The 24,793-nt window shown below is 40.9% G+C and overlaps 1 protein-coding gene across 2 annotated transcripts in view; it reads left to right on the top strand.

The window, feature by feature from the left end:
• Positions 1–24,793, top strand: part of SLIT3 (slit guidance ligand 3) — a 669,050-nt gene that overhangs the window by 44,061 nt on the left and 600,196 nt on the right. For both annotated transcript variants that reach the window (XM_017849419.1, XM_017849421.1), the window contains exons 2-3: positions 5,819–5,890; positions 13,039–13,110. In XM_017849419.1, the coding sequence (XP_017704908.1) occupies positions 5,819–5,890; positions 13,039–13,110 (144 nt within the window). The remainder of the gene's footprint in view (positions 1–5,818; positions 5,891–13,038; positions 13,111–24,793) is intronic.

Below are 24,793 nucleotides of genomic sequence, written 5' to 3'. Positions count from 1 at the left end.
AAAAAAAAAAAAAAAAAAGGCATAGAAAGCTATTGTATCAAAGATACTTTATTTGCCAATGTAGACTGCCATAACAAATAGTTTCAAATTTCAGTGGTTTAGGAGTTATTTCTTGAATAGGTCTGAGTTTAATGCATGTAAGTGACTGTGGTGGGGGCGGGGGGTGTAGGCAGTGGGGGGACCGAAGGAGGAGAGGCCTCTGTTTCATGCAGTCATTCAGGGATTTGGGCTCTTTCAGTTTCCCATCCCTGGTGTATCCCATCCTCCAGTGTATCTACTGAATCCCACCCAAGATGAGAGAAGAAAGTGAAGGATGGGGCAGGAAGTTTTATTCCTCAGGCCTGAAGGCAGCATATAGTACTTTCACCCCTGTAACAGTGATGAGAATTCAGTCACATGGTTGCACATACATCCAGGGGAAGCTGGGAAATGTAATCTATCCGTATGCTCAGGCTGGTGAGTTGTCCATGATTACCATTCATGGAGCATTGTGGCAGACTGTTGGGTTGTCCATGAAACCTTTTTCCCTCTGTCTTGAGCACAACTCAAAACAACTCGCCAGTCTGCCACAATGCTCAATGAATGATAATCATTACTGTGATTAGTAACCTAACATCATAGGTGATTCCCATGGTATCCTAAGCCCCACTTGGACGGATGGGCATCTCTAATTATGCAGTCTTTACTCCTTTGAGCTTGAGAGAAGGAACAATTCTCACCTCATCCCCAGAATAACTCGGGAGCCTTCTGCCCCCGTGAGCCATCCTTGACCATAATGACAGGACCGAGGTTCTCAGAGGTGGCACACAAGTCTCAGAAAGGCCTTGCCACCAAAAGCCATGTGAATAGGGTTCCATTGCTAATGGTAAATATTGAGTATTCAGAAGGTGGCTTTCTCCTTTCTGTCCCGCCTCTCCATTATTACACAATGAATCACCCCAAAACTTCCTGGGTTAAGACACAGTGGTCACTTCGGTACAGTAATGTGTTGTTTAATGACAGGGATACATTCTGAGAAATGTATCCTTGGCAATTTCATTGTTGTGTGAAAATCCTGAATGTACTTGCACAAACCTAGGAGGTATAGCCTACTACACACGTAGGCGATATGGTTATAGCCTATTGTTTCTAGGCTATTAACCTGCACAGCAGGTTACTCTACTGAATACTATAGGCAGTTGTAACACAGTGCTGAGCAATGGTGAGTGTTTGTGTTTCTAGTTATACCTATTGTTTTGTTGTTCTTTTAAGAGTCAGGGTCTTGCTATGTTGCCCAGTCCAGTCTTAAACTGCGGGATTGCTCGAGCAATCCTCCTACCTCAGCCTCCTAAGTGGCTGGGACTGTAGGTATATATCACCATGCCTGGCTAAATATGTCAAACATACAAAAAAAGGCACAAAAATAAAAATATAGTATAAAAGATAAAAAATAGTACACCTAAATAGGTACTTACCATGAGTGGAGCTTGCAGGACTGGAAGTTGCTCCAGGAGAATCAGTGAGTGAGTGGTGAGTGAATACGAAGGCCTAGGACATTACTATTCACTACTGTTGATTTGACAAACACTGTACACTTAGCCTATGCTAAATATTTTTAAAATTCTTCAATGGTAAACTAACCTTAGCTTACTATATAACTTTTTAACTTTATAAACTTTTAATTTTTTCTTTTTTATTCCTTCATAATAACACTAAGCTTAAAACACAAACTGTATAGCTATACAAAAATATTTGCTTCCCTGGTATCCTTATTCTATAAACATTTTTCTACTTTTACAATTTTTTTTACTTTTTAAACTTTTTTATTAAGAACTAAGACACAAGCACACACATTAGCCTAGGTCTACACAGGGTCAGGATCATCCATCTCGCTGTCTTCTGCCTCCACATCTTGTCCCACTGGAAAGTCTTCAAGGGCAGTAACACACATGGAGCTGTCATCTCTTATGATAACAATGCCTTCCTCTGGAACACCTCCTCAAGGACCTGCCTGAAGCTGTTTTACCATTAACTCTTTTTTAAAAATAAGTAGAAGGAGTATGCTCTAAAATAGTGATAAAAATATGGCATAGTAAATACCAGTAACCCAGTCACTTATTATCAAGTATTATGTACTGTACATAATTGCATGTGCTGTACTTTCATACAACTGGCAGCGCGGTAGAGTTTTCACCAGCATCACGTAAACATGTGAGTGATACGTCGTGTTACGATGTCACTAGGAATTTTTCAGCTCCATTATGATCTTATGAGACCTCCCATCGGATATGCCGTCCTCATTGACTGAAACATTGCTATATGGTACATGACTGTTATCTCTTACAGCTTCTGTGGGTCAGGATTTCAAGAGTGGTTCATTCAGCTGGGTGATTCTGGCTTAGAGTTTCTCATAAGTTGCAACCAGATGGTGGCTGAGGCTGAGTCCCAAAGGAATCTGCACTTAATGTGCCTGACCTCTGGGCTGGAAAGACTCAAGCCAGGGCTAGCATCTCTCCCTCCTCCTCCTCCTCCACCACCACCACCACCACCACCACCACCACCACCACCACCACCATGTGGTTTCACCAGCATGGAGGCTTCAGGTCATCTGCTTTTCTCATGTGGCAGCTCAAGGCTGCAGTGCAAGTGAAGGGAGCGAGAGAGCGAGCCCCTCCCCTATTGCCTCTTCTAGGCTAGCCTCAGAAGCTCTACAGCATCACTTCTGCCACAGTCTTGTTTGTCCAGCAGTCTCAAAGCCTGCTGAAGTTCAAGGGAAATTGGCGTAGATATCACCTCTTGATAGCAAGTGTATCAAAAAAAAAAAAAAAAAAAAAGACAGACATGTTTGGAGACCACCACACTTCCCACATCCACATCTGGACACTGTCCTTGGCCCCCATCCAGGATCACCCCTCCTGCTGACAGTTCAGAACCTATCCCAGGCTGACATACTGACTCCCTTGAGGCCAGAGCTGAAGGTCATAAAGGTCTGGAGGAGCCTGGGTGGGGACAGTAGGGGCTGGCCTTGGGACAGGCAGCCTCTCCTCAGGGTGAGTGTAATCCATTCCCATTTCTAACCACGTGTGTTGAAGCCCCAGCTTTGTGTTTCTCATCATCCCGTGGCCTGCAAGTAGGAGACAAAGCTCCTACAGAGCATGCAGACCTGGAGAAGGAAAGTAAGTTACTCAAACTCACCCAGACCCGACTGTGTGGAGTTGGGGGCTAGAGGTATCTCACCTCAGAGTCCACGTGCTCCCTGGCCTTCCTGGGAGTATGTTTGTTTGGGAGGTGGGCAGAGGCAGGCAGCACAGCTGAGTGGGAGGGGAGAGCGCTTTCCTCCTCCATAGTCCCTCTGTCACTTGCACTCAGATACCATGGAAATAGGGGTCACAGAAATGCTACAAAGGACAGGCAGCGGGCTGGGGGGGCACTCTTGGCCCCATTATTCTATTTTTCAGCCACAAAATAGACCCCTCTTTTTACCTGTAGGAAGAGAGCACACCAACGAGGAGTGTCTTGGGGACCCCAAGGTTCATCTGTAGGCACAAAGTTTGGGGTATGGGGCTGTCAGCTTCTGTTGGTGAACTGGAATTTCAGAGTTGAGATGCGAGAGATGCGCTTCAACTAATTACAGTAATAGCTGCTGTGATTGAGCACTTAACAAGGCTAGATAAGTGCTGTGTGTACATCATCTCATTTAACCCTCATCAAAGCTCCTGAGGTCAAGATTGTCGGCCGCATTTGTAAATGGAGAAACTGCACCTCAGAGATGAAGTACACTGCCATTAGATCACTCAGGAAGTGGCAGGACAGGGATTCAAGCTCAGGACTGCCTGCCTCTGAAGCTCAGCTCCCAAACAGGAACGCTGTGCCAGGGACGGTCCCACAGCACACCCTCTGCCCCCCGCCACATCCTCAGCATTTCAGCAGTGCACTCAGTGTGCTTTGACATAATAAATATTCATTGAAAATATTGGTGCTACAGATGCTGGCACAAGCTGCTGAGATACCATGCTGTGTCCTGGTAATTAAACCCTTAGTTGCATTGTCATATTCACAGTTGTCAAGGTCCCCAAACATCCATCTGAATTCAGATGGGAGGTAAGAACACGTGTGATGCTTTGGAGTGTGTACAGATTTCTGTCTGCAGGTTTCCCATCCCTGCATGGGTAACCCTTTATTTTCCTGTGTAATTCTTGCTATGCTTTTTTTTTTTTTTCTAAACCAGCGCTTAAATTAGCCAGAGAAGTCTAAATGCTGCTTTTCTCCATCACAAGCTAGTTCAGAAACAACTTAGATGCTGTTTTAGGTATTGGAAAACTCAAGGAGAAAAGGAGGAGGTACCTGTGCGAGGTTACTCAAGGACTCACTTGATTTTTATTTCAGTATTATGTCTGATATCAGGAGAGTAATCCCTCCTCAAACTCGATTTTTTTTATATATAAAGTGCCAGAATCTGAAAATTCCTTCCCTGTTCATTTTATGCAACTGTATAAAGGAGGCATAATTGCAGGGTGGCATCTTTAGGAAGCGACTAGGAAAAGCGAAGAAGAGATGAACGTTTGGATGGGGATTCATCATTGGAGAAATGGCTCTTCGTATATAAATGTTCAGAAAGAAAAGATAATTCACAGATACCTTGTTGAAAGTCCAAGGGCCAAAACCCTGAGAAGTGAGGGTTAAAGAGGGCATAATCTGTAGAGATCAATTATTCAGCATCTATTATTGAGAACTATAGTGTATTGTTCATGGTTCCTTTTTTTGGCATTCAGTCTTGTTAGATTATTTTAGTGAACACGGAATATTCATGCAGTTGTTCACAGGCTCATTCGTGACTTCAGTTTTTCTGAACTGTTTTTCCATCATCCATGCTGCCCTCCACCCTCACTTAAATATCACCACCACCACTTCAGCTCTTCTATGGCAAATCCTTCTCTTTGGGGCTATATTCAGGAGCGTAAGCCTGTAAATTGAGGCAGGAGTAATCCATGCAAATGTCTTTACCTAACATTGAAATGAGTGAAGTTACCTCTGCTGTGTGCCAAGCACATACTCTGTCTACTATGTTGGGTATGGAGTTAAATGAGATATGGCCTTTGCCCTCAGGGAGTTTGCAAAGTAGCTGGAAAATAGACAATTTTTGTCTTGTTTGTTAGTTTCTAGCTACATACCAAAGGCAGGCAAATTCTTTTGATTTTAAGTAATAGAAAATTCAACTCAAACTGGTTTAAATCAAAATATAGGAGAGATGGGATAGAATGGGTCATACACTCTCAAAATACAGAGGTAATTGGCTTCAGGCATGAGTGGGTCTGGACATTCACAGGAGAGCACCATCTGCTCACTGTTTCTGTGGTGGTGAGATGGCTTCTGGCTACCCTGAACAGCTTAGCAATCCCAGCAGATAAGCAGTTATTGGGATTTTGAGTCATTTAGGCATTTCTGAAACAATTGCTGTGGTCAGGGAGACTGAAGATACTTATCAGCCTGGCCTGGATCAGATGCCAGTGCCTAGAGCTGGGAAGAGGGGTCAGCCCCATTGGTATGACATGATCTGAGATTTGGGGGAGGGGAAACTTCAACAGAAAAATGTGTTACCTAAAGAAGGGACCACAGAAGGCAGGCAGTTAAACATAACAGAGTTCTGCTATGTGCATAATGAATGGTTTATTCCATACACTATCCTTAAGGTTAGGCGGGCATGCTCAAGGGATATCGTTAATCATCAGAATTGCCGCCTTCTGGACAAGCAACGTCCCTTTAGTCCAAGCCAGTCTAGATTAAATAGACCGCGATTGTAACCCACAAAAATCTGACCTGAATTTGCTCTCCATTGCAGTGACCTGGACAGAAATAATATCACCAGGATCACCAAGATGGACTTCACTGGGCTCAAGAACCTCCGAGTCTTGTAAGTAGTTGATGGCTCTCGGGTGCGTTTTCATTTTTAGCTCTTCAGCCTTGCAAAAAACAATGTTCCACTGCCCCTGACACCACACTCCCAAGCCCTGGATAACAGGAATTCACCATTCTGCAGCAGAAAGCCCCTCATTAGTGTACCCACATGCTCACAGGTATCACAGTCCGTGTCTAGATGCTTCTGGCTGAGCTAGATCGATGGAAGAACTTAGTTCCAGTGATAGGGAAAGCAGAAGGCTATGAACAAATAAATCAGCATGCCCAGCTTCTAGGATGACAGCGATGTCAGGTTGACTAACCATGCTTCCCTTCCATAGAGATGATAATTTCGTCTCCAGCCTGTGCATTAAAAGAGCAATCAGGACAAAAGTTATCTGTCTTGTAGCTTAATGGAGAGGAGGGGAGGAGAGCATCAGAAAGGGTCAGGGCCCTTGCTGAACACCCACAGCTGTGCAGACAGGTAGCAAAATTTGAGATGGGCGTTGATGGACTGGGGGAGCAAGGAATATTAGGTTTCATTGCTGAATATTGAACACTTTCATCCATCCTTAAGTCTGTGAGTGATAAGAAACTTCCCAAGTGCTTGTCTGTTGAAAAGTCTAAGACATTCAGAGGTACAGGAAAAAGCAATTTAGATCATTTATTTCCTTCTTTACTTGGTTAATTTTGACCCATAAACATGGCTCCAGGCAAGACGTACAGCCTGGGCCAATTGGCCACCGCCTTGGTATTTGTATGCCATGGAATCTTAGCTGGCAAATTGTTACTAGAAGTAACAGCTAAAGTCTTGGTACCTGAAGCTACCTCCTTTTTACTAATAGCCCTATATAATACATAGAATGAATTTTGTACTTGGTTCAGTAAGTACTGGTCCTGATTCAGAATTAGCTACCCATGAAACCTTGGGCAAATTACCTTTCCTCCTTGGGCCTCAGTTTTCTCATTTGCAGTACAGGGAATACGTAGTTAGAAGTATTTTCAGCTCTCATAGTTACACGTGTAGTGCTTCATTGTTTTAACATTTTCTGATTATTCTCAGGATTACTTGTGAAGCATTAATTTTACAACATTGCTTTACTTTTCTGATTGAGTTGTTAGTAATGATGATGGACCTGATACTTTGATGGGCCCAGCACAGTATTATATAGTGGTAACAAACAAGGTGGGCATTATTATGAGCCCCTGTTTGTAGCAGAGAAAACCAGAGGCATGGATAGGGTAAGTAGTCCCAACTCTATATAGCAGGTGACTGAAGGAGTTGGAATTGGAACCCAGACTCTGTGTTTTCTAACCTCCATACAGTGCCACTGTGTATTCGCGTTATAGAAAGCTGAGAAAACTAAGACAGTGATAGTCTACCCATTTTGTAAATGCAGCACTGTTAATGTGGGGGCTTGTCTCAGCTTCTCTTACGTACACATGTGTGGGGACATGGGGAATCTGAATCCTGGGCCTCCAGCTTGCAGATGCTCTCCACATGGACATGTTTTCCATCTTTGGTCTCAGACACTCTCCTCTCACCAACCTCAAAGGGAAGGCACACCCTGTGCCAAGTCTTTTGCCTTAGCAGCCATGTGTCTGTCAAGTGACTGGTAGTTCTGACAAGGGGTGCGTGGGTCAGAGTCGAGACTGGGATCAGGGTGGGGGAATTCCATGGTTCAGTTTTAGGGCGATTGTTATTGAAGAGGTATAGGTAACAACTCCTGATTCTGTGTCATTTGCCAGGTTAACAAATAGATGCTTGTTTACCTTCTCACTTTATTTTTTAAAAAATTTATTTCCCTTGCGTCTGTGAGAGATTACAAGTCAGAAATTTCACCTAATGCTTCATTTTCTAACAAAGTCAAAAACAACCCTTTGATTTTCTTAGCATTACATCAGAAAGACTAATAAAAACTCCAATTTTCGTGTCTGCTGTCTGCAAATAGAAAGTTTAAAATAATCACAAAAGATTGTTTTAGTATCCACTGGATGGTCTGCAACATTCCTTTGACTACAGTTTATCTTTTCAGTTAATTGGTACATTCCTCTTATTTTGATAAGCAATGCCAAAAAGCCTTCCCCTAACCCCCCCACCCATAGACTATTAATATACTCTGTTTCATTATCTTCCTTATCAACTCAAAGACAATCCCATTCAAGTGGCCCTTTATTACTGTGAAAGAATCTGCCTGGTGGAATAGCTGAAATGCTTTCTAACTAACACCAATAAAATATCCAGACATTTTACCATATTTTCCTCAATCTATTCTTTTTAGCTGAGTAACCTAGACAACTATCTTTTTTTAAAAGATTTTTTTCACACCTTGGCACATTCCCCATATCTGTTTCTTATTTACAATTTCTAGAGAAGCTAGAAAAGATTCAGTATCTTGAATAATTGGCCACCCATTTCTATGTCAAACTGTTAATATGGGCAAAAGCAGATAAAATGGAGATTGAGGCACTTCAGTCTCAACCCAGGGCGATTTTCCCCAAACGAAGAGCATTTAAGGAGAAGATGGAAGAATTGCCCAGGACATTTTTTCTTTTTTTCCTCCCATGGGGTGGGAGTAGGAAAAAGTCTCTTCTGATGGTATAAATCATGTTCCATTTCTTGGTAGTTTAGGGCTCTGCTGTGCTCACAATGTGGGAGCCAGCTTTATCCCAAACGGGGTTAATAAAGTTAAGCTCCACCCCAGCCATCATCACAAGGGGGGCGATTTCTGATCCTGATCCAGTGCTAAAGCTAAAAAAAAAAAAAAATTGCAAAAGAGCTGAAAATGAACACAGGCTCTGTTCTAATTCAGAACAGACTCCATCCATGGACAGCCCTTCTAGATGTCCAGCCCCTCCTGGATCCCCTGTCTGAAAATGTGGGGAAGGTATCAGTGGCTTTTAGTGCTTGCTCCTGGCTTGCATCTCAGCCCAGAAGTTTGGATGGGAGGGTCTTAGCTCATTTGTTCACTGATCCATTTATTCATCAAACATTGATTTGTTGAGCCTCTGACTCCCAGGTTCTAGGCTGGACTCTGATGGAACTAGGAAGTAGATCTGGAAGGGACATAGAAACCTGGCAGTGAGGGTCCCAGCAGAAAAGAGGGCAAATGAGGAGAGTGAAGTAAAGACTTATTTAGAGGTGTGGACAAAGTGAAAAACCTAGAGGAGATAGTGCAGTTCCTTGAGGCCAGAGTCAAAACGGGGCCACTACGGTGCCCTGGGCCTCAAGGAGCACAGGGAGGAAGTGGTTATCAGAGCCTGGCAAAAGTAGGGACTGTTTGACGGGAGCTGTAGCCTTAGGTAGAGGGATGCAGTCAGCCTGAAGTGGCTTAGCAGGGATGGAAAAGAGTAAATCCCCCAACCACAGCCTTCTTCCACCCTCTGATCTCCTGCTGGTGCCTCTCTTTGGCTGAACCTGACAGGAATTCAGAAGTCAAAAAACTTCTTGATGGTCTTGATGGCTAGGTGCAGTGGCTCATGCTTGTAATCCCAGCACTTTGGAAGACCGAGGCAGCTGGATTGCTTGAGCTCAGGAGTTTGAGACCAGCCCGGGCAAGGCTCCCCAGGCTGGGCAACATTGTAAAACTCCATCTCTACCCCCCACCAAAAAAAATTAGCTGAGCGTGGTGGCATGCACCTATAGTCCCAGCAACTTGCACCACTGCACTCCAGCATAGGTGACACAGTGAGACCTTGTCTTGGGAGGAAAAAAAACCCAGCTTCTTGATGAAGCCAGTAAAAGTCAGCTTTCCAGGCCGGGCGCAGTGGCTCAAGCCTGTAATCCCAGCACTTTGGGAGGCCGAGACGGGCGGATCACGAGGTCAGGAGATCGAGACCATCCTGGCTAACACTGTGAAACCCCGTCTCTACTAAAAAAAAATACAAAAAACTAGCCGGGCGAGGTGGCGGGCGCCTGTAGTCTCAGCTACTCGGGAGGCTGAGGCAGGAGAATGGCGTAAACCCGGGAGACGGAGCTTGCAGTGAGCTGAGATCCGGCCACTGCACTCCAGCCCGGGCAACACAGTGAGACTCCGTCTCAACAACAACAACAACAAAAAAGTCAGCTTTCCAGGACCTACACAAGGTAGAAACGGTGTATCTCATATAGATATCCTTGCATCTCTTCTATTCCCCTCTCTGAAAGAAACCTGAAGTGTTAGATTCATTAGCATAGAACTAAGATTCATTATAGAAGGGGTGAGTTAGGCTCCCTCAGAAACCCAGAGGGAATGTGGTACTTACAATACCCTAGAGTTGCTCCTTGTTATCCAGCAAGGAAATAATGACTACAAAGTCTACGATTGATTTGATTGGTGGATGGATAGTAAAAACTTAGCTCAGGAAACCCCCAGTCACTAGTGTTGAAGTGGGACCCTATTTAGCATGATGTGCTAGTGTGAGACTATTAGCATTCCAAGGCCCTCCTTGCATATGGTAGAATGGAAAAGGAAGACAAGAGAAGGGAAAAACTTTTTTTCTTTTTTTTTTGAGACGGAGTCTCGCTCTGCCACCCAGGCTGGAGTGCAGTGGCCGGATCTCCGCTCACTGCAAGCTCCGCCTCCCGGGTTTACACCATTCTCCTGCCTCAGCCTCCCGAGTAGCTGGGACTACAGGCACCTACCACATTGCCTGCCTAGTTCTTTTGTATTTTTTAGTAGAGACGGGGTTTCACCGGGTTAGCCGGGAAAACTTTTTTGTTTGTTTGTTTTTTGAGACAGAGTCTTGCTCTGTTACCCAGGCTGGAGTGCAATGGCGCAATCTTAGCTCACTGCAAACTCCGCCTCCTGTGTTCAAGTGATTCTCCTGCCTCAGCCTCCTGAGTTGCTGGGATTACAGGCATGTGCTACCACGCCCAGCTAAATTTTTGTATTTTTAGTAGAGATGGTTTCACCTTGTTGGTCAGGCTGGTCCTGAACTCCTGACCTCGTGATCTGTCTACCTCAGCCTCCCAAAGTGCTGGGATTACAGACGTGGGCCACTGCTCCAGGCCTTTTTTTTTTTGGACACAGAGTCTTGCTGTGTCACCCAGGCTGGAGTGCAGTGGTGCCATCGTGGCTCCCTGCAACCTCTACCTCCTGGGTTCAAGCAATTCTCCTGCCTCAGCCTTCTGAGTAGCTGGGATTACAAGCATGTGCCACCACACCCAGCTCATTTTTGTATTTTTAGTAAAGATGGAGTTTCACCATGTTGGCCAGGCTGGTCTTGAACTCCTGACCTCCTGGTCCACCTGCCTCAGCCTCCCGAAGTGTTGGGATTACAGGAGTGAGCCACCGCACCTGGCCAACATTTCTTAAGCCTCTAATCATATAGCAGAACCTGGGCTACATGACTTACTTATTTCATTTTTGTTCTCGAAGAACTTTTGCAATGTTTCATTTTCTCTATTTTACAAATGAGGAAACTGAATCTCAGAGAGGTTGACTAGTTAACCCACTCTTATATCATCAGCTAATGTGCAAGCAAAATAGGGCTTCTAAACTAAATCTGGTACGCTCACCAGAGTGGGAGTTAGAAGGCCCACCCTACCTGGCTGTGGGAATTGGCATAAATAATTTCTCCTCGGGCAAGTCTTTTAGCCTCTCCCTTCAATCGTTTCTATAGCTGTTAAGTGAGGAGCTTGTGAGGGGCCAGAAGTAATAGAAATGAGAGAAGCAGAGCGGATGAGGACATGGCAAACTGTGGGGCTGGGTGCCCTCGCCTGACAAGTTCTACTCCTGGTCAACTGATATTTGGAAATGTGAGAGCTGATTTTTCAAAAGGAGTTTCTTTTTGTGGGGTATGGGTGTGTATACATGTGAAATATCCTGATTTTCAACTGTTGGCAACAAATTCACAAAAATGTAAAATATCAAGCCCACACAAAATACAGTTACCTGTCCCAGACACATACCTGTCCCAGACACATGTACAGTCGGCATGTGCCGTGGCCCACAGTCTTCTGTAGGTTTTCATTCATTCAGTAAGCGTTTGTGAAGTGCCTGCTGTGCTAGGCAACTGTGTTAGGACTGGGAGTAGGATGATGGGCAGAATGTCTGTCTTCTTGCTCCCTAGGCACAGTGGGGAAAATAGACTTGGGAACTAAACACAAGGGTCCAAGTGTTAAGGCTGAGAAGTGCAGGAGGTTATGAAACGTCTAATAGGGAGAGACTGTCATGGAGCATTCAGTTTGATATGAAGATGCAGCCTTCCCAGCTTCCCAGGTTGCTCTTCCTCTCCATCTGCCATTTGTTTAGGTGCTTGTGTGCACCTCTCCTCCTGTGTAATCCAGAGGAATCCACGGCCCTTCCTAAACTCCACTTTCTAAAGAAACATTCTCTGATCACAATGCATCCCCACTAAGTCCCATTCAGCCACCATGTGCAATCTGTGTCATTTCCCAGCCTAAGGTCAGCCCCCGATGGAAGCTACATAGCTTCATTGCTTCTCTTCTCTGCTGTTCAGCTCATCCATTTAAGTGGCCTTTTTTTTTTAAGTTAAGGAAACAAACGTTTCATTATATGCTGAATTATTTGGATATACTGCATGCATGAACCCAGTTCACTCATACAGAGTGTTTAGGATTTGTAATCACCTGCTTGGAGGACTTAGGTGGGTGAGTGAAGCATGTGGCTGGAGGGAGGGAGCCTGATCTTTTAGGACCATCATCATGAGGTTGGGATTAGCTGGACTCTCGGTGAGAGGAGTTGCTGGGACCAGGCTGGTTTTCTCATGGACAACTAATCGTTTCACAATAGCCTCACCCTTTCTACTAGGGTGAGCAGGGAAGGCCCTTTTCAATGAAGTATTTTTGAATCCTTGGAGGAGGGAGCTCCCAGGGAAGAGATGCTGAATCTATGTGTGGTTTTTGTAAAGAGCAGCTTTTACCTCTTCCTTTTCTGCGCAACATCCTGCAGTGCTTGGGGGGACATTTGCTGAGAACATTCTTAAAATAGAGGCATGGAAACCAATCTGTCAGGTAGAAGTGTGCAGGCGGCAAAACCCTGGTTACCGTGACACCAAGCTGGGATATGAGTTATCTTGTCCCATCAGACTGATCCCAGTTGAAGGGACCCTGACGATCATGGTAGGGGCTGAGTGACCATACCTGCATGGCACGAAGCCTAGTATGAGGGTCTCTGAGCCCAGCTTTGTCCTTAGTCATTGCTGTCTCTGTGGTTATAGGCATCTGGAAGACAACCAGGTGAGCGTCATTGAGAGAGGCGCCTTCCAGGACCTGAAGCAGCTGGAGCGACTGTAAGTACAGCACAACCTCCTTTCTTAAAGTGTTTATTTAATTTTAGTGCTTTTTGTTTTGTAAATTGGCCTTATGATCTTGTTTAAAAAGGTCTCCAGTGTTTTAATATAAATGTTTGCTATTATACTTAAGGCACATTAGATGCCTGTTAAAGAAACACTGAGATCTACTTACACTCCTTTTCTGTAAAAGTTGCTAGAATCAGCTTCCAGGGTGTGTTTCCCTTCTTCTCAGGCTTGAGTTCTGTCTTGGTACCTGTATAAGGGGCTGGTTTTTAACCAAGTGTAAGCCTTCCCTTCCACGGAGGAGGGAAGCCTGCAGTTACCCTGTCATGAAGTCCGGCATCAGATACTCCCTACTCCTCTGCACGGGCAGAAGCTCCCTCCTGAGGCCCTCCCCTCCCTGAGTGTTCTCTGCCCCACTCTTGTGGGAGAGGAAGGACTGGTGAGTGGGCACAGCCTTCAGTAAGCTTGTATCTCCTGTGAGTGAGCATCAGCCTGTGTCAAGAAGCCCCCACGTTTCCACGAGAGAATGCATTGCCAGTGGTTTAAAAATAGGCCACTGTTCTGACTCAATGAGAGGGAGAGAGGAAAAGGGATGGGAATGGAAGACGGTTGGAGCCTCCATTTGTTTTGTTGATGAATACTTTTGCAGAAAACTCTTGGATGACTTTGAGGAGGGCTTCTCAGATGGTTAAGTCGGCGACTTCACCTTTCCTCTGTTAATCACATCTGGCAGTTCATAACATCTGGATATTTGCTTTCTGCCCTCTGAGCAGGGATTGTCCCCAAGAGCACTTAGTCATGCTGGTGGGTGGCTCTCTTCAAAGTTCTCTCTGAATCTTGGTTGCCCTGACATTTCATCCTCTTTCTCCTGCAGTTGAAAGGGTGAAGCTGCAACAGCTCACAGCTCTGCCGGCTTCCTTAGAAGAACTGGGCTCTGTTTACCTGCCTGGTTGCCATATCTCATTTACAGTGGTGGGCTTGGGTAAGGTGGCGTGCCTGCCCCTGACTAGTTAGCTTTGAGATGTGCCATCTCTTCCCCCGGAATCAATTTATCTGGGGCCACATAAGAACAGCGAAGGTCCCCATTGCACGTCACTCAGTATTAACCAGAAAAATGCCTTCCTCCCTCTCTGTTGTGTGAACCGTCTCATTCATTGTTCTCCTTCTGGGTCAAATCCCAGCATATGTTCTGCTGGTGTTGGTTTGAAAATATGACATTTATTTCTTGCAAGGGAAAACGGTTATAAAAAGACTGAATGTTGTCTCTGTTTACACGTTTATTTTTAAGTTTCTTAACTCTCAAGTTCTTATTTAGACCAAAGAGAACATAAAAGTATCTGTTGAACCTGGTTCCTTTGTATGAAATATTCAGCATGTCTACAGAAAGATCAATACATGGTCCTTTGTGAAAAGGCTACTCTTTAGTCTACTGACTAGAAGAGTGAAGAAAATTCCGAATTCATTAATTTCCTTGTTTTGGGGAAGGAACTAATTGAGTACCTTGGACATGCCAGGAACTATGCCAGTATTTTACATGCTATTTGTATTTTTTATTGCCACAAAATTCCTATGAGGTGTAATTACCCTCATTTTACAGATGAAGAAACAGACCCAGAGAGACTGAGTCAAGGAATGGTCAAGAGGGGAGCCAAGATTCAAAGTCACTTCTGTCTGACATGAAAGATGATGTTATTCCATACTCATGTGCAGCAGATATTACATGAAGTATGATCTTTAGTAAGGGCCCTGAGAGTAGCCTCTCACCTAAACATTTAACTCCAGGGAGTATTGGTGAAATATTTTGGCAAAGCCTCTTTTCTTTGGCTTGGTGAACAAGGCTGAAATACCCATGCATGTCTGGGGAACTGAATGGATTACAGTTGCAGAGGTAACCTGACTATTTCTCCGTGTTGGTGTATTAGGTGGATAATGCTAGCTGCTGTGCTAGATAAACCCTCAAATCTCAGTGACTTAACACAGTGGACGTTTACTTCTTATTCATCTAAAACTGAATATTGGCATTGCTGGTAAGGCCTCCCTTCTCCAAGTGGAGACTCAGGGACAAAGTCTTCTTCCTCTCCTCGACTTTACCCTCCTTAAATCTTGGCTTTCAAGGTGACAATGTTTGTCTGCATCAAGCCAGGAGAAGAGAAAACAGCATGAAAAATATCACATGGGAGGTTTTCAGATTTCAAGAAGTACATGTCACTTCCAGTCTCACATACTTTGGGCTAGAACTCAGTCATGTGGCCACAGGAAACTGCAGAGGATGGAGGAAAGATGGTTGACTTGTGTGCCCGGGAAGTAGAAGAAACAGGCTTAATGAACAGCTAGCCAATCTCTGACTTCTACTGCAAGTGATCTGAAGAAGTACTTAATCAGGAAGAAGATTGGAAACACAGGCAACTGGGTTCATATACACAGTTGAATAGTCATTCTCATAATACCTTTCAGTGTTAGCAAGAAGGGATGTGTGTGACATTAATCCTGATTGGCGTTAATCTGGTTTTGGTTATTTGTTCTGTTTTCATACAGACGGGGGGATGTAGAATTGGAAAACATAATACATTTGCTATTAACAAGATGACGGTGGATTGTGCCATCTCTAGCTCTTACTCCTGGCTCACCTTATCTGTGTCTCTGTATTTGGTAATAGATAAATCTTTATTGATCATATTCTAAGATAGAGCCTGGAAATATTAGGGGTTATGATACTTCATTTCTGGAGGGTTTATTTCCACTCTGAGTAGTCATTATTGGTTTGTTCTCTTGGGTCTTCCTGGGAAAGGAAAAGGAAGTCTGTTCTCTGGGTCTCAATTCAGAATTCCCTATTCCTCCGTGAAAGGACCCCATGTCTCTGGTGGAGTTAGGTGCCCTTACTCTCATAACACAGGTGTCTTCCTATCACAGCACTTATGACACCATATTTTAATTCCCTGTTTTCTGGATTGTTTCTTCTCAAAACCATGAATGTTGAGGTCAGGATTCATGTCCCATTTAGCTCCTAATCTCACAGCCTTGAGCAAGGCATGATAGTAACTGCTTGAGGAATATTTATCAAAACACTTGAGTTTTTGTCCTGTGTAAGTGATTCTAAGCTGGGCCTAATTTTGTCTTCCAGAGGACTCTTGGTAATGTTTAGATACATTTTTAATTGTGACAGCTGGGAGATGCTACCTAACAGATAGAGTATAGGAGTATCTCTAAACATCTTTAAATGCACAAGATGGCCCTACAACAAAGAATTATTCAGTCCAAAATGTCACTAGTGCCAAAACTGAGAAATTCTACTCTTTAACTATTCTACGTCAGATAGCATGTCAGGCACTTTACGTATACCATCTCATGGAATCTTTGCGAGAATATTATGAAGTTAGAATTATAAAATGTGATGTGATAAAATATAAAACTCAAAGTATAACCTATGAAGTACTTTGCTTAATATATTTACCTAAACCTAATTTAGCTAGATCTCACTTCAGGTTTCCAGAAAGTGGATGGGAGAGAGGAAAAAGTTAAACCAAGAGGAAACAAACACATTTTGTAGGTGGGATATTCTTTGAGAGAGTTGCCCTGGTCTTTTCAAAAGTCAATGTCAAGAAAACATGGGAGTCAACTTTAAAAAAAAAAAGCTTAGAAAAGCTTTTCAAAAAAATAATAGAATAGAAGCAGTACCACAAACATTGGAAGGGTCAATGGAATTAAAATGTTCTAAGATCCTTAAATTATTCAGGAAGTCATAGTGCTAATATTTATTGCCTTATTAAGTCAAAGATGTATGTTGAAATCTGTAGCATAGCCTCTAAAAAAAAAAGTCAAAAAATTATGATAGTCCGAGGGAAAAGGAGCACAGTATGATACAAAATATGTAGTTACTTAAAATGAAGGATAAAAGAGAAGGAAAAGGAACATAGAGCAAATAGAGATCAACAGTAAGATGATACATTTAAACATGAATATATCATATTACTTTATATGTAAATGCACTAATTCTCCAATTAAAAAACATAGATTGTCAGAATGTATTTTAAAATACCAAACATATGCTTTTACAAAATAATAACATTAAACGTATGGATAGAGAAAACTTGAAAGTAAAAAAATGGAAATGATAGCATGAAAACACTAACTGAAAGGTTAGTGTCACTCTATTAAAGATAATATAGAATTTAAAGAAAAAATGTTAGATTTAAAGAGAGAATTTTATAATGGTAAAATAGGAAATAAACCAGGAAGATATACCAAATCTGTATTTGTATGTGTCTAAAAACATACCCTGAAAATATGGAAAGCAAATACTGACAGAACTAAAAAAAATAGACAAATTTATAATCATAGTTAAGATAACACTTTTTGGTAATTAATAGAACAAGGAGATACAATTCTTAGTAAAAATATAGAATATTAAATAACAGTATTTTTAAACCTGATGTAATTGATATATAGAGAACACTCAAAACAACATAGAATAGAAATCTTTTCAAGGGCATATGAAAGTTTTATTATGTACTGATCTAGAAAGCAAGTCGACACATATCAAAGGATATCATATGGAGCATGTTCTCTGACGGCAGGAATAATCAAGAAGTTAATTTAAAAAACTAGAAAAATCCAAAATATTTGGAGATTGAGTAATACATCTCTAAATACTCTGAGTCGAAGAACATACTGCAGTGGAAATTAGAACATATTTTTCTGAATGTTAATAAACATATAATGTATCACAATGTGTGGACTGCAGCCAAAGCTATGCTTAGAGGAAAATGTAAAGCCTTTAAGCTATATTATTCAATTTATGGTATATATTATGTATAGTACATATTTTAAAAGAAGTACGTATCTTGATTAAAATATTATTCTTACGAAGTTAGGGCAAGAACAACAAAACAGAACAAAGGAAATTATTAAGAGCAGAAGTATATGAAATAGAAATGAATGTATAATAGAAAAATTCTAAAAAGCCAAACTAATTCTTGAAGCACCTAAAATTACAGACACTGACAAGACATATCAAAAAACAAAAGACTAAATTACCAACATGAAGAATAAAAAGGGGGATGTAACTATGGATATTATAAACATTAAAGTGATAATAAGAGCAGCCTTTGGACAAGTTTATCTCAATGATTTTGAAGAGTAAATGAAATTGAAAATAGAAACAGGAAGGGATAGAAAATCTGTCTTATATCAATTAGAGAAATTAAATATTTAAAACATTTCATCAAAAAATCTAGGCTCAGATGGCTTTAGCAAAAAATTCTAACAAAGTTTTAAGGAATAAAGTATATCAACTTAATACAAACTAATTCTTAAAAAAAATGAACATTTGTCTATTTAGCCAGCATAACCTTGAGAACAAAACCCAGTAAGGACATTTCAAGAAAAAAACATAAACCAATGTCTTTCATGAATATTTTTACAAATTTCCCAACAAAATACTAGCAAATGAATTCAGTTATATGTGAAAAGGATAATATATTCTAACGAAATCTGGCTTATTCAAAGAAGGCAAGGTTGGTTTAATAGTGGAAATTTCACCTCTCAAATAAAAACATGCTGAACAACTAGGATAGCAAAACCAAAGACATACACAACATCTACGATAAAATTAGTTGGAACAGTAATTCAGTGAATCCCCAATAGATGGTTTCAAGACTGTTGTGGTATCTCATCTGTGTGGGAGAAAGCAGAGGGAAGACAGCTACAGTTCTTAGGACCCTGAGAAGAGTGCATACCTTAAATTACCCATCTCTACTCATTGGAAAACACAGTGGCCAATCTGAGAAAAGCTGCCAAATATAGAAGAGAGTTCTATCAGATCCAATTCATGTTCAGTACAAAGGAACCATGATGTAATAATGACTGATAATACTTGGAACATTCTGTGGCTTATACATTCTTCAAACGAAAATGAGGCTCTTTTCCTAGGAGAGGTCTAACATTGGTAAGAAACTTCTGGGAGTAGTTGATCAGAAAAGGAACAATGGTAGAAATAAAAAGAGAACTCCTTGAGAAGTATGTTAGAATTCACCAGAAGAGTCAAATCTTGGAAAATACAAGGCCATGTTTCTCATTGCTTTGCAAAAATAAGAATGCGCTCTAGAGTCTTAAAGCTTAAAAAAAAAAAAAGCTATTTCACCCCTCCATTCTAAAACTACAGGGAAGTTTATTTCACTTAAAAAATAAGCAGTTAAAAGGATTATGATTGAAGCCCATATAAAGGGTTTTAAATAAGAAAAGGTATGAGAAGTATAACTTTCTCAGAAACAATGAAAACATAAAAGGAGATACCCACAAAACAAATAAACTGTAATAAAATAGTTCAAAACTGGCAAGAAGAATTTAAGAACATATAAATTATAAGAGAACAACACAAATCTAAATTTTAAAAACTCAGAAATTTAATAAGAGAAATGTAGGCTTTGAAAGGAGGGGTGAAGAACTCAAAGAACTTAACAATAGAAGTACTTCAAAATAAGTATTGCCAGTACAATACTGAAGAAAAACTAACTTGTAGAAATTACACTATCCAGTTTCAAGACTTACTGTAAAGCTATAGTAATCCAGACAGCATGACATTGGTGAAAAATTAGACACACACATCAAGGTGACAGAATAGCAAGCCCAGAAATAGACCCATGCAAATACAGTCAACTGATTTTGTGACAAAGGTGTAAAGATAATTCAATGGAGAAAGAATAATCTTTTCAACAAGTGGTGCTGGTACAATTGGCTGTCCAGATACAGAAAAATGAATCTGGATACAAATCTTATATCTTACACAAAATTGAAGTCCAGATGATTCATAGACCTAAATGTAAAATATAAAACTACGAAGAAAATATTTTCAAAACGTATCTGATAAAGAATTTATATGCAAAATATACAAAGAGCTTTAAAAACTCAACAGTAAGAAAATACCGCTCTTCCCCATAAAGGAAAGAAATGGACAAAAGATTCAAATAGACACTTCACCGAAGAAGATATACAGCTGGCAAGTAAGCATACAAAAACGTACTCAACATCATTTTTCATTAGGGTGATGCAGATAGGTATGTAGTGAGATATACTGCTACACACCTGTTACAATGGTGAAAATTTAAAAAATTGACAATGCTAATTGCTGGTGAGGTGGAGTAACAGGAACTCTCATTCATTGCTGGCAGTAATACAAAATGGTACAGCCACTTTAGAACACAGTTTAGCAGTTTTTTAAAAAGTTAAACATAGTCTTGTACAATCCAGATCTGTGGTTGCTAGGGATTCAGAGGAGAAGAGGGAACCGAAAGTTGAATAAAGCACAGTGGGGGATGGTGGGGTTTAGGATGGTAAAACTATGCTGTGTGATAATGAAATTGTGGATACATGACACTATGCATTTGTCAAAACCTATAAAATTTTACCACACAAAGAGTGAACTATAATGCATGCAAATTTTTAAAAAGTCACGTAGGAGAGTAGCGTATCCCAGAATGGAATGCAGACTGTGATGAATGTATGCATCAGCCTCACTGAAGTGAGGGAGCAAAGGTGCTGACCTAAGCTGTGGAAATGAGTGGAGTCTGTAAGACTAAAGGCAAAAGGAACTGCACAGAAGAACTGTACTCTAGTTGATAAAGTTGTTTCCCCTGAGGGTATGTGTTAGCAATTCTGAGACACTGTATATGTATACTGGAATTGAACAATAGATGGTGGATGGTGAGGATAGATTTCTTGCTGTTGAAATGGGTGGTTAGAAACAAACAATGGAGAAAGCTAGAATAATCTATGTGGGAATGGACTAGTTGAGACATCAGTATCAACTCATGTTTAGCCTACTGTAGATACTTTAATATAGATGAATATATACATAGAAACATTTTTGATATGTGTATTTATATGAATTAATATGCAAAAAAAAATTTCCTTGCTCTGGCCGGATGTGGTGGCTCACGCCTGTTATCCCAGCACTTTTGGAGCCCCAAATCGGTGGATCACAAGGTCAGGAGATTGAGACCATCCTGGCTAACATGGTGAAACCCTGTCTCCACCAAAAATACTAGAAATTATCCAAGTGTGGTGGCACGTGCCTGTAGTCCCAGCTACTTGGTAGGCTGAGGCAGGAGAATCAGCCTGGGTGACAGTGAGATTCAGTCGCACAAAAAAAAAAAAAAAAAATTCTTGCTCTATCAGCAAGAGGGCCTGGAAGCAACAACACTGGAGTAGCAATGAGCATGCCCAGCACCCAGCTGATGGTTTCTAAAATCATTTTCCCACAAAAAGGAATTAAAGCCTCTTGGAAAAATGGTTTATTCTAATGGTGAGGAATGATGTTGTGCCATAAAGGGAGTGCTCAAAACAAAATGTGAAACCCCACAATTTGGGGAGTATGTCAAAAGGACATAAAAGCAAACAAAGAATTCTTAGTGGCCAAAGCTGCAACAATTTGAATAACAAAATAAGTATTGAATTATTAACAAAGTTTAAATATCCATGGGTCCATACTCACAGAAATAAATGAGTGAATAAATAAATGGAATGAAGAGACAGATCTCATGCAGAATAATTCTAACTAATTTGTTGTGTAAGTTCTCTGCCCTCTAGAAGGTTGAACCTAACTTAAATGTGGCCTTCCTTAAATGTGGACTTCACATCGACACTTCCATCGAAAGAGTACTGTGTGAAAAGGGAAGGGAGTGGGCAGTAGGTTTACAGTGGAGAAATTCGATACACATCACCTTAGCCAAGTGATTAAGGTCAGCGTCAACACTGATAAATGATTTGATACCTTTGATATGATGCAATGAAAATATTACTTCATATCTGTGATCTTCCTCCCCCAAACCCATCATCTCGGTCTTACATGAAAAACATCAGACAAATCTCTATTGAGAAACTTCCTAAAAAAATACCTGAATAGTCCTCCTCAAAACTGTTTATCCAAAACAAGGGAAATCAGAAAAACTGTCACAGCCAAAAGGAGCCTGAGGAGACATAATGACTAAATGTAATGTGGCATCCTAGATGGGATGCTGAAACAAACACAAAAAGTAAAAACTAAGAAAATCTGGAAAAAAAATTGACTTTAGTGAATAATAAATGCAATAGGATTGCTTCATTAAGTATGACAACTGTATTATACTTACATAAGATGTTAATAAGGGAAATTGGGTGTGGGCTACATGAGAACTTTCAATACTATCTTCCAAGTTTTATGTAAATCAAAATCTATTCTAATATAAAAAGGTTTTTTTAAGTTGAACCATGAAACCCTGACTGATTTATAGACTTATGAGCAAAATAAATGTTTTTTATACCAAAAATACATACATATATTTTAATCTACATGGATTGTAAAAAGAAATAACTGGGATAAACACTGCTTTAAAAGAAATAGAAGATGGAAAGCAGTATTCTTAAGTCAACAAGAAATTAATACAGAGATAAAGGGATTTAAGAGAAAGTGAGAGTTGGGCAAAGAGGTTCTAACAAAGTTAGGAATCTCTGAGGAAGAAAACAATGGAACAAAGCAAAACTGATAGTACTGATAATTACTATTCAAGAAAATGTTCTTAAAAGTTGATTAGAAAGTACCTTGTGGAAGTGCACTGAATGTTTGGAAAAGTCAACTCTGAAGGGTCAGAACAAAATATGTTCTAATAAAACTATTAAATTTTAAAGGAAAAAGTCCTTAAGCATTCAATCAGAGACTCATAAAGAAAGAAAATTGGATTTCTTGCCTATTTTTTGATGCCAAAATCTTATGTCAGAATACAAGTGAATAACTTAAAAAAAGAAAATGTGAACAACAGCATTTCTATTTAGCCATGCTGACATTCAAGTCCAGTGATTGCAGACTACCTATTATGAACATTCAAGAACTTAGGCATCGTGGTGCCTATGGACACTTTCTAAGGATTCTGCAAAGAATAAGCTTCAGGCTGGACGCGGTGACTCACCCATGTAATCCCGGCACTTTGGGAGGCTGAGGTAGGTGGATCATTTGAGGTCAGGAGTTCCAGACCAGCCTGGCCAACATGGTGAAACCTCATCTCTACCAAAAAAAAAAAAAAAAAAATTAGCCAGGTGTGATGGCACACGCGTGTAGTCCCAGCTACTCAGGCTGAGGCCGGAGAATCGCTTGAACCCAGGAGGTGGAGGTTGTAATGCGCCAAAATTGTGCCACTGCACTCTAGCCTGGGACAGAGTGAGACTTCATCTCAGAAAAAACAACAAAAACAACAAGCTTCATACAACCAAAAGACTGGAGAGACATTGGTATAAGGACAGACACAGTCAACGCTTCCAAAAATACTAGAAGTTGGATGCAGACATGTGACTGCGTCTGGAATTCTATGGAATGAGAGTAGAAGCGACATGCCCTTCATGACCCCCCATACTTGTTCTCTTTCCCTATGTTGGCTAAATTGACAGCACTCTAAGGAGGATGTAGAGGTACAAAGTAGAAGGATCCCGGGCCCCTGCTGACCTGCATTTGACTGTGACATGAACAACAAATATATTTTTATTGTTTCAAAAATAATGATGTAATTAATCACATTAACAGAAGAAATAAGAAAAGTCATTTACTCTCCTCAGATACTGAAGAAAGTATTTAATAAAATTCAATACTAATTTATGATTTAAAAGCATTTTACATATTAAGAATAAAAGGGAAGTTCTTTACCAAAAAAGGCCTACAACAAACATCGTAGTTAATGGTGAAATATTGAAAATGTTTCTCCTAACAGAACTAGATTCCTGCCATCATAGCTTCTATTAAATACTGTATTGAAAATTCTTGTTCTGGCAATGATTCAAAAAATAGGAAAGAAGGGAGAGAAAAGGGAGGGAAGAAGAGAGAGGAGCCAAAAAAACACAGAACCAAGGAAAAAGAATGGATATAAAGATTGGAATAAAACAAATTTAAATGTCATTATTTGGGGACAACATGATTGAGTACATGAAAAATACAAAATAATCTGCAAATAAACTATCATAAATCTTTTTTAAATTTTAAATTCTGGGGTACATATGGTGAATGTGTGCCATGGTGGCACATTAGATTGTAGATTGTTGATAGGTGCACAAAGGCTGCATGTATCAACCCATCGCCTAAGTATTAAACCCAGCACGCGTTAGCTATTCTTCCTATCAGAATTCTTAAGTAGATTTCTAAGGTCATTGGACACAAGGTCAATACACCAAAAAAAAAAAAAAAAAAAAAAAAAAAAATACAATTTCTATATACCAGCAACAAGCAGTTGGGAAATTTTTAAAAACTATGTTTACAATAGCACCAAAAAAATACCAATGCCAGCTGGGCGTGGTGGCTCACGCCTGTAAACCCAGCACTTTGGGAAGCTGAGGTGGGCAGATCATGAAGTCAGGAGATCTAGACCATCCTGGCCAAGATGGTGAAACCCCGTCTCTACTAGAAATACAAAATTAGCTGGGCGTGGTGGTGTGTGCCTGTAGTCCCAGCTACTCAGGAGGCTGAAGCAGGAGAATCGCTTGAACCCGAGAGGCAGAGGTTGCAGTCAGCCAAGATTGTGCCACTGCACTCCAGCCTGGTGACAGAGTGAGACTGTCTCAAAGTAAATGTGTATGTATATGCGTGTGTATATATACCAATGCCAGGAATAAGTCTAATGAAAGATGCACAGACCCTAACACAGAAAGACGGACATTACTGGAA

The sequence above is a fragment of the Rhinopithecus bieti genome, unplaced genomic scaffold (genome assembly GCF_001698545.2).
Source record: "Rhinopithecus bieti isolate Rb0 unplaced genomic scaffold, ASM169854v2 scaffold_30732, whole genome shotgun sequence".
Taxonomy (NCBI): domain Eukaryota; kingdom Metazoa; phylum Chordata; class Mammalia; order Primates; family Cercopithecidae; genus Rhinopithecus; species Rhinopithecus bieti.
This window is presented reverse-complemented; position numbering and strand designations above follow the sequence as displayed.